Source organism: Saimiri boliviensis, chromosome 5 (genome assembly GCF_048565385.1).
Source record: "Saimiri boliviensis isolate mSaiBol1 chromosome 5, mSaiBol1.pri, whole genome shotgun sequence".
In the NCBI taxonomy this organism is placed as follows: domain Eukaryota; kingdom Metazoa; phylum Chordata; class Mammalia; order Primates; family Cebidae; genus Saimiri; species Saimiri boliviensis.
Window position 1 is genome coordinate 48688541 of NC_133453.1, and position 11150 is coordinate 48699690.

An 11150-nucleotide genomic window follows, 5' to 3' on the forward strand; every position below is an offset into this window, starting at 1 on the left:
TGACACTTCCCATTCAAATTCAGAACTAAAGGATTTTTTACAAGTTTTGTGTTATAAATTGACAGCATAGGCACACAGTCAGAAAAACCTTAATTATGGAAAAATAGGACAAATTTGTTTCTTTAAAAGGAGAAAGAGGGGAGAACAGAAATAGAAACAAGAAAATAAAGGACAAATTTACTAACCAGAAGAAAATTAAGATATACCCGTTAAAATAGCCATTATTTTAAAATCAAAGCAACAGAAAATGACAAGTATTGATAAGAATATGGAAAAATTTAAACCTTGTGCAATGTTAGTAGGAAAGTAAAATATAATTGCCATCTGATCCAACAATTTCATTTTTGGATATATACCCAAATAATTGAAAGCAGGGTCTTAAAGGGATATTGGTACACCCATGTTCATAGTAGCATTTATTCACAATAGCAAAAAGGTGGAAGAAACCCAAATGTCCATCGATGGATGAATAAAAAAGCATAATGTAGTATAAACATACAATGGAATATTATTCAGCTTTTAAAAAATGGACGTTATGATATGACACATGCTACAACATGGATGAACCTTGAGGACATTATGCAGAGGGAAATAAGCCAGTTATGAAAAGATAAATATTATATGATTCTACATATATAATGTATCTAGAATAGTCAAATTAATTGAAACAGAAAGTAAAATGATCATTGCCAGGGGCTGGGAGAATGGAGAGTATTTTTAATTTTGATGGGTACAGAGTTTTAGTTATGCAAGATCAGAAGAGTTCTGGAGACAGATGCTGGTGATGGTTGCACAACAATATGAATGTGTTTAATACCACAGAACTATACACTTAAAAATGGCTAAGGGTCAGGTGTGGTGGCTCACACCTATAGTCCCAACAATCTGGGAGGCCAAGGCAGGCAGATTACTGGAGCCCATGAGTTCAAGACCAGCCTGGTCAACATGGCGAAACTCTACCTCTATAAAAAATACAAAAATTAGCAGGGTATGGTGTGCATGCCTATAGTCCCAGATACTCAGGAGGCTGAGGCAGGAGAATCACTTGAGTCCCAGATGTCGAAGCTGCAGTGAGCTGTGATCTTGCCACTGCACTCCAGCCTGGGTGACAGAGTGAGACCTTGTCTCAAAAAAAAAAAAAAAAAAAAAAAATGGCTAGGATGATAAACCTTATGTTATATTTATTTAGCTACAATTTTTGAAAGTGAATTCATTTGCATAACAACATATTGCAATGTTATTTGGATCTGGATTCAAACTATTAAAAGTATGGGATATCATGGTTTGCATAGCTCATGGATTTGAGATTTAATTCCAGGGAAGAGAACTGTGGGAATAAGGAAAATCTTACTAGAAAGGAGTAAAAGCCAACAGAGGTGCATTAGAGAGGTTGCCATTATAGGCATAGGGGGCTGATTTCACTGGGCCTTTGAGAATCATTTGGCAGTCTGCCAGGAATTGTCTACTTGAAGGACAGGAGGCTGGAACCTTGCTCTACAGACTCCTGTCCCCATTAGGTCAGTGCTACCCTTGGGCTTTTATCCCCTCACTTTTGGGATGCATTGTGGTTGGCCCAGTGGTGTGCTGTCTGCCTTGGTGCAGAAAGGCTTGGGATGCATGCTTGTATGAGACACTGAGTGAGCCTGAGTTCACACAGAACTGTGAGGCTGACTTCCATCAGGGCAAGAAAATGTGACTTGGGGACCACAAAAGACCAGCCAGGAAACAAAGATACTGAATGGATATTGATGATACAGAGGAAAGATGATTAATTTTTTTTTTTTAAGATTTGATCGTTGTATCATGTTCTTTTTATTTTTATATTTTTAGAAACTGATGTTTATTTTCCATCAACCTTATTTCCATGTTGCTTACAAGCCCCTGCAGGAACAACTTAAGACCATTCAGTGGTCGTTCCTACACACTCAGTGGCCTGAGCAGTGGGAGCTACAGACCAATTTTCAGTGGCAGGCTGAGCGCTCTACTCTTCAGTAGAGAACTGCTGTAATAGGCAACAGAGGGCACCTGTACGCCTTCAGACCAGTCGGCAACCTCAGGCTGAGTAGCAGTGAACTCAGGAGCTGGAGCAGTCCATTCATCCTGAAATTCCTCCTTGGTCACAGCCTTTTCAGCCGCAGCCTGCTCCTCTTTTTCAATCTCTTCAGGATCTTTGTAGAAGCAGAGAGCAGGCACGATCTCCCATGGGCATTCACAAGAGATGGTGCCACACATGGGCAGAACTTCCCAAGCCAGCATCCAATGCATCACACCCACTGAGGGAGCTCCCTTGTTGTTGCATGGGATGGCAATGTCCACATAGCACAGAGGAGAATCTGTGTTACACAGAGCAGTGGTAGGCAGGTTAACATAAGATGCCTCCATGAGAGGCTGGTGGTCAGCCCTGGGGTAAGTAACCACAAGCAGCCATGGCTCCTTGAAGGCTGCCTGGATGTGGTTAGTGAAGGTTCCAGGAGTGAAGCGGCCAGCAATTGGAGTGGCTCCAGTGGCAGCAGCAAGCTTCAGCACTGCCCTCTGGCCAATATTCCTGGAGGATGTAATACTGACATCAGCAGGGTTTTCAATAGCAACAATGGCGTGAGCTGCCAAGAGAAGCTTCTCCCAGATCCTCTCCAGATTTATGATGTAGATGCCATCACTTTTCCTTTTATAGATGTACTGTTCCAAATAGAAGTCAAGGTTGGTGCCACCTAAATGGGTTCCTGCTGCAAGGAACATAAGGACATCCTCCTCCTTCATTTGCAGGACTTCAAGGGGTCCGGACATTGTGAAAGGTTCCCTTGAAGTTACAATGGAAATCCAGAACAATGCCATATGGACCCCTCTGCAGGTAGCACAGAAAGTATTGTGCTATTTTTTTATTATTATTTTTTTTTTTTTGGTGGTAGAATTTCAACTTTATTTGGCCAATGTGTTCAATTCCGATTGTGAGCTAGAAATGCCTGAAGAATTGTCAACGTCTGACTCGGCTCCAGCATCCTGAGCCACCTCCCAGGCTGGAAGTCAGGGGTCCTGGTTCTGCCTGGAGCAGGTCATGGACTGCGCTGCAGAAAGGCCAGTGGTCACAAGCAAGCAGCCCATGACAGGACGAGGAGCTCTGGCTTGAGGAAGGGAAGGGCAAGGGCCTGTCTTGGGCCTCATGTGCTATTTTTTAAAGAGAGAAAGAGAGAGATAATTCTTATTTTAAGATACAATGTGGCATATTTGTAGATGAATTGATTGGGATTTGTCCCAAAATAATCTGAGAGAGGAAAAGAGGTGAAGTATATAGAAATAAACTGCAGTTCTTAATTGTTTCAAAGTCTTCATATATTGCAGTAGATATTGCCAAAAGCATGGACTGGGCTATAGAAAGGCAATGCTTTAAGTTGACCAAACAGCCTCACAGCAAAAGAAGCAGGACGACCTTTTGAACAAAAGTCTGTTAAGATGAAAAGCCAAGGTGTTGAGTGTATGTGTATATCCATTAGACTATTTCTTGATTGATTATTTGAGTCCATGCAATAATTTGTATATGGAACCCACAACTTTAAGACACAGCTAAAAACAATTTTAGACTCAGCCAGTAGTGACTATGGTATTTTCCACTCTGAGTACAGAAAACTATTGATCACATATTGATCTGGTAGATACATCCCTACAGATCTTTGTCAGTAACATCATTTCCAAACATGAAAGGCAGCAATATTTTGCCATTAATATGAATAACTACCATATATTGCAGGGACACAATTAGACAACAGGTATTCTTAATTGAAATTAAGAATGTTATATGAATGGTTATATAACATTGTAGTCTATTAAAGTTAACATGCAACTTATGCATGGCTGTAAGCACAAAGCTTTTTATAAATGCAGGTGATTTTGGTAGCAGTATGCATTCAAAATAAACATTAAGTAAATCTACTCTGTTCATGTAAAATATAATATGCAATGCAATAAAGTAACTTTGTACTGGGATACATATGAAAAATAATTCACTATAATAACATTCTGGAGAATTCAAATACTTCTGTAGTTTTCTAAAAATTCCTCTTCCTCTACAAAGATGTCTAATCATCTAGTTAAATCGAAGTGTTTAGTAATGGCCTTCTGTGTAAATAAAAGCACTGGCTGTGGACACCTACATTTCAAAAGTATATTTCTTACTAATTGTATTTTATTTGAAAACCTCTTCATAAAATCTGATATGGTTTGGATGATGCCCCACCCAAATCTCATCTTGAACTGTAGTTCCCACAATCTCCACATGTCATGGAAGAGACCCAGTGAAAGATAACTGAATCATTAGGGTGTTTTTCCCCATGCTCTTCTTGTGATAGTGAGTGAGTTCTCATGAGATCTCATGATTTTATAAGGTGCTTTCCCCGTCTTCGCGCTGCACCTCTTTCTGCCACCATATGAAAAACGACATGTTTGCTTCCTTTTCTGCCATGATTGTAAGTTTTCTGAGGCCTCCCCAGCAATGCTGTACTGTGAGTCAATTAAACATCTTTCCTTTATAAATCACTCAGTCTTAGGTATGTCTTTATGAGCAGCATGAGACTGGACTAACACAGTCTCTGTTAAGAGGAGTCCTAAATGTCAATTATTTAACTTAAGTCAATTCCAAAGAAACATTTCTTTAGGAAAAAGAGAAATAAAAAGGGAAAGAGAATCTTTCATGTGTAAACTATGCTCAGAAAATGTTTGTTGAATGAACAGTTAGAGATTCCAACTGGAGCCTATGCTGAATTTCAGAAAATTCTATGTGGACATCTCAGGAAAACTGGCAAGGAAGACCTGAAGAATGTTTACTTACTTCAGAGAATGAAGAAATTTCCAAAGAAAGTCATTCTAAGAGATAAAAATGACCCCAAAACACTACCTTGGTTACTGACAAAAGAACCCAAGCTGGCACTCACTTCTCATTCACTCCTGCTGGATGCCCGTCTGGTACCCGGGAAGAGAGAGGGCTTCAAGAAAACCTTCAAGGTCCTATTTCATTAAAAATCCATACAGAAAGAGACAACAACAATGCCATGTTGAGATACCTTAAAACTTCTACACACAAAATGGGAAAAAGACTTTTCCTCCCACTTTGTCTCAAACCATCCTGCAGTTTGGCCACTCAGGGGGCTCTGTCACATCCCTCAGGTGCCCACGGGAGACTCCAGTGCCTCACTGAGAAAATGGAACAACCACATGAAGACCAACTGGATAGCTCACAGGCATATGTTGGAATACCTGGAATGACCATTTCAGTGGAGCACAGTCATGGTTTAAGTGGGTGACAGTGAGAGCCTGCAAGATTTGGGACAGTATTGATAATGTGACCTATTGTACCTAAAGATTAGTGAGCCTGAGTAAACTCAGGGAACAAATAAATGACTAAGTCCCGGTCACTGTAAAACACTTTTTCCTTCACAAGATTTGACTTCAGTCAAAATCGGAAGACTATGATGTCACAGCCGACTGTAATGTGTCAGGACAAAGGATAACAGTGGAAAATATCTGGGTTTATTTTTGACAATGGTCTGTGACAATTGTCACTTTTTCTTTAGTTCCGTGGTTGCAGGAAATCAATCCAAGCTACTCCTAAGCTCCTTAAAGATTTGCTTGATTTCTTTAATATGCATTCCGGATGGTTTGTTTCAACTGTTTTAACGTCATCTTGTCCTATCATATCTGATAAGCAAAAAAATTAACTCAGGTTGACATCCTTCCTACCAGAGACATAGAGATATTGAATTATCTAAGAATGTTTCTAAATACCAGCCTTTAAATGATAACTGATCTGCAAAAAGCAAGTATTGTCTCAGACATGCCATGTCACGTTTCTAACTCTTCACTCTGCATTGTGCTACATCTTGCAATGTCAGCTAACGCAGAAAGCAGCAGAACACAACATGACGGGGTGACTTAAAATGGAATGAAAGCCACTATTCAAGCTGAGTATCCCTTTTATGCCATCCATTAAGAAAAATATAAGGGCAAAGAATGAAAAGGTTATTCTGAACCATTGTTTAAAATATGCTATGCTTCCGTGAACACTTACATTAAATGATCTCTCTTCTCTGTATCTTTAGTCCATGATTTATTATTGTGAAAGCCAATTTAAAGACTAATCCTATGCCATTTCCCTAATCAACTTGCACTTATGTATGCTGTCAGCTCATTCCATAATATAGTTTTTGGCTTTAAATCATGAGCTTTTAAAAATTCTGGAGTTGGAAACAACCTGAGAGATAAGATAGATCAACCCATTTACTGTGCTGATGAGGAAACAATGCCAGGATGTAAAAAGATTTGTCCAAAGTCACATTGCTCATTAGTGGCAAAGCTCCTGCTCGAACCTGCATCCCCCTTCAGTCACTTGTACCACACAGAGTGTAAGCTGCTATGAGGAGACGCAGCAAACAGAAGGGCACCTTGACATTATTTACAACAGTTTAAACAGCAGACAATTAGACCAGACATGCTCTGACTGAATTTCTGTTGCATTTTCTTTTCTTGTCACATATCACTGATTTAAGAGACCTTGCTGTTTATTTAGACTAGTTGAGAAACAAAATGCCTCTGACTCTGATGAAATGTGCTAGGTAATAAACCAAAAGCAAAATTAATAGAAAGCCCAAGAACAGACCAAGAAAAGCAAGGGTATGGGCAGGGAATCTGGAGATGAGAGACATCTGATTGTTGCCTAGCTATTGCTCCCATTTCCGAGATGAGACACCAAGGATGAGAGTCATTAGCTTGCCCAAGGTGACCAGGAAGCAAATATTTATCAAATCTTGTTTCAGCTACTTTTCCAACAAACGGCTGCTAACCAGACCTTTCCTAATTTATTCTTAACTGCCTTCCCAATATAAATAGCTCATCTACTGAACCTACCTATCAGTTCAAGTTAGGGTGTGAGAGATGATCACAGGAAGGAAGGACAAAGAGTAGAGTCATATCCTAGAAAAGCACCTCTAAATGCTGGTTGTATTGAAAGGGGCAGAAGAGACCTGCTTAGGGGACTTCAGGAGAACCGCAAATCTCTCATCTATCATCGAGGCCTAAAACCCCAGTGGAATCGCTGCCGTGTGTTAAGGATTTTTGTTCTTTGTGCACAGATGGCCTATCCAAGAGTTTGTGCATGTTACCTTCCCATTGCTCTCATTACATATTTAACTAAATTCAGTTCTGTCTTTGCCTTTCTGCTGGACTCCCTTAGATCTGTGACCTTCTTCTGCAACTATCATACTCATTCTCAACTTTGCTCGCTTTTCAAATGTACACCACTAACCATTTGTTTAATAATATACTCTCCTTCCTTGAAAATGGGGACATTTATTCAACTTGAGACTGCCTGCATTTCCCCCAATGTCTCTGCTCCCTCAAGTGCTATCTGCAGTGATTCTGGCTCCCTAGGAACTAGACATAGGTGTCTAGACTTAAAAATCTGAGCAGGGCTCTCTGACCATCTTTTTACATATCTCGGCCTTCCAGGTCCCTTACCAATTATTCTTCTACTCTTCCTAGTCTTAAAAGCATTTTTGTCTAACCTAGGAGACAGATGCAAAAGAGGACTCAAAATAGTGGCTTTTTTTGTTGCTGTTCCATTTGGCCTTGTACTGCCACTCCAAGCACTAAGCACTGCAGATAACATTAAAAGCCTCTTGTCCTCTTAGGTATTTTTTCAAAGTCTGTTCTCTCTGAGTCTTAACCTTTCTGCCTCTCTCCATGCAGGCTCCTGCGTGTATTTCTTGTTTGTACTAGGTCATCTGCCCATCTTTTCTTTCTTTGAGCACAGGCTTTTAAACTTAAGACAACCCAAGTGGTTGGTCCTCAGCCAACTTTAGAGACTCCACAGAGTCCACTGTTTATATTTCAGGAGGAAAGGGAACAATTTAGAATTATACCATCAGGGTTACATTTTTAGAGCCTTCTTTTTCTCTGGAGTTATCTTGCCTGTTAGGGTCTTGGCTGTGCAGAGTCCTGAGGCAGACGGGACTCTCACCCACTCTAGGAACTTACAGGTGGAAAGAGGTGAGACTCAAGTGGTTAAACCAGGGATGAAGGATTTTGCTGCCTTAACTGTCAGACTTTTAAAGTTAGCCCTAAGAATAATTAGAATGATGTCAGGGTCTCTTCTGTCTTCTGCTAAACATTGTAGGGCCATTTCATTGCCTTGCGGGAAAAGAAAGAAGAGAGAGCTCTCAGAACCCTTAGGAATAATAAGTGTTAACATTTCTGATTGAAGAATTGTGAGGAAAACCAATGGCTAATGTGAGATTTGAAGTTGCCTGTGTTCTCAGGAGTCTGAATGCCCAACAGGCACTTCATCATCAATAGCAGAGGGGCCTACGACAGAGTGCAAGTTTCCATACCCCAGGAAATGAACGCAGCTAATCCAGTATGGATGGGAGGCACCCACATTTTTACATCTGCCCTCCACTGCGGCTCCAATGTGTGTGCAAATTTGCCCCAACTCCAAGCCTCATTTGGACCCAATGATTCATTCTGGATAACGAGATGTGCCAGGTGAGCAACAGTGCCCTGAAGACTCTGCCCACCTGTGAGTCACACCTTCTGTCACAATGCATCGTGTGGCCTCTACTCACGACTCACCACTGCCAACCGCGGAGGTTCCAGTAAAGACAGGTGTTCCTGCTGCTCCTTTTGATGTCACAGTGCCCCCACGACTGCTGTCAGAAATCAGCAACTGAGTCTACCTCACGCCTTCTTCCTCCCATCCTTAAACTTCCCTCTTTCCAGAGCCCGTTTCCTTACTGTGAAATTGGACGGGTCTGTGCATGCTCCAGAGAGGCCTCCAGATAGAGTATTCACAACTCCAGCAGCCACCGCTTCAGGAAGCTACCACGACACCTTGGAGAGAAAATAAACTGCAGGGGAGAGCTTCTGCTTCCTTTAATCTCTGCTGTTAAGCACACGGGGGGAAAAACAGGAGCATAGTTTCAATTATTGTCAGAATTTTCCATAATCTGACAACTCATTGCTTTTGCAACATTTATAATCCCAGTCCTTGGATGGGCAGGCCTGTGCCAATTTGCGTGACTGCTATTTAAAGATGAAACCCAAAAGGTATACATATGCTCCAACATGGCTGCAATTTTAGCTGCTCAGAGAACACAGCAAGATAAATAACCATGCCATGAGAAATTACAGCATTATGTACTGCAATAAATATGACAAATGATAGGCCAGATATTCATTGGCTCATAACAGTTGGCAAGCATAACCATCTGTGGATCCAAAGTTCAAACTATTTGTTTTCTCTCCTACATCTGCCTTGATATTTCCCTCCTCAGCTGGATTCTCTGGCCTTTAAGGTATCCTGGACAACCTTGTGAAACCTCTGACTTCATTAGGTTTTCATTAAGAAACATAAGACTCGCAGCTAAAAAGCAAAACTCTCTCTATGTATGAAAGAGAGAGAGAGAGAAAAAAAAAAAGAGATTTGATATCCCTTTCTTAGTGTAGGGAGTTTTTTACTTGCAAAGAATGTGAAAGCAGGAAAGGCAAACCTAAGGATAATTAAGAAAAATGATGGTGCTTGTTGCCACAGAAGAAATAAATCTTCTGTGTCTCTCGTTTATTTATTGATTAGACAAGGAACCCTACAATGGATTTAAGTTCCTGCTTTTGTCACTAGAAAGGTAACACTAAAGTCCATTATTTCATTATGTGAAATGCTAATCTATATTTCTCATTTAGAACCTAAACCCTCTGCTTGGTTGAAATCTCACAGCTTATACCACTGATAAGAGAAAGCCTAATGAGCCCTAATGTCACCACAGCAAAACTTGCCCAATTAGACAGGTTGCTCCGCAGAGAGGTACACTGTGAACCTCTAATGCAGAACCTTGACAGTTTGGAGTTGAAAACCCATGCTAAGAAAAATCCGATTTTCAAACAGGTATCTACTTCTAAGCACAGCTACCTCTTGCTCTTGATTCTCCCTGCTAGGATATAGGAGAGGGTTTCATCAGAAAGGGAGGGAAAAAGATTTTTCAGGCAGTGAAGGATGCTAACACGATTCTCTGTAATAGAAACCTTTTCCTCAGTTACTAACCCAACCTGGAGTGGGAACTCACGCTCTGATTATTAGGTATTTTGTCCTCTGTATGAATGTTTTCTTTTTCAGCACTTATTAAAATAAAGCAAAATGGTAACACCCAGAAGCAACTTTCTTTTCTACTTTCGTCACACAAAAAACACCAAACTAGGCAAATCTTGGGGGGAAAAAAAGAGCAGAATTATGAGAGCACTCTACTTCCATTCTCCTCCAAGTGCCGCACCATCAGATCAACATTGCTACTGAAAAGTAAATCTATTCGGCAATATTTATTGACCAGATGTGCATTCAGTACCTCCTTTGTATAAGGCAAAAAAAGTAAATATTGTGGGATAAGGGGAGATGGGATGGAGATGGGGGAATCGGGGGCTAAAAATAAATCTGATAGGGTTCCACCTTTAGAAGCTGCCAGTTCATGAAGAGTTATCATTCCGGTATAAGACAGGGACATAGAGAACACAGACAGTTCTAGGGGGGCCGGGAGGAGACATGCTCAGCTTTGAAAAATAGAATGAAGGAGGTTTCCCAGAGGAGGTGAGACCTGAGGTAAAGGTAAGACTGGAACATGCAGCTTTGAGAAAGCAGAAAGGAACAAAGGAAGAATCCCAGCAAAAGCAGGAAGGTCGAAAAGTGCTTGTGAGCCAAGGAGAGTGAGAAAAACGGGCAGAGTACCAGGTGCACAAGCAAGCCTTGAAGATCATCTATTCACAAATGTTAACCGAGCGCTTCTCTTAGGACATGTCTGGCATTGCGAAGCACTGGGAAGACAGAAGTGAACAAAACAAAATCTCCACTCTCACAGTTATATTCTACCTGGGGAAGACAAACATTGAAGAAAAAAAAACCCCACAAATGTATGGTGCATTGCATGGTTTTAAATTATGTAAGTATTGGCGCATTGGGGTTATAGAAAGGGTTCAGGGGTATTTCCTCAGTAAAGTAACTTTGTTTTTTGAAATGGGGTCTCACTTTGTGGCCGAGGCTGGAGTGCAGTGCAGTGGTGCAATCGTGGCTCACTGTGGCCTCCACCTCCTGGACTCAGGCAATCCCTTCTGCCTCAGCCTCCGGG

At 41.0% G+C, this 11150-nt stretch overlaps 1 protein-coding gene across 1 annotated transcript; it reads right to left on the bottom strand.

Annotated features, from left to right (window-relative positions):
* Positions 1-1947: 1947 nt before the first annotated feature.
* LOC141584457 (small ribosomal subunit protein uS2-like) lies at positions 1948-2784 on the bottom strand. The gene has a single exon (XM_074398675.1). It carries the CDS (start codon positions 2782-2784, stop codon positions 1948-1950), a length of 837 nt encoding a protein of 278 aa, XP_074254776.1.
* Between the last annotated feature and the right edge of the window lie 8366 nt (positions 2785-11150).

What these genes read in the sequence shown, in the direction of transcription:
- LOC141584457 (XM_074398675.1), bottom strand. Translation starts at nt 2,784, where the DNA reads ATGTCCGGACCCCTTGAAGTCCTGCAAATGAAGGAGGAGGATGTCCTT.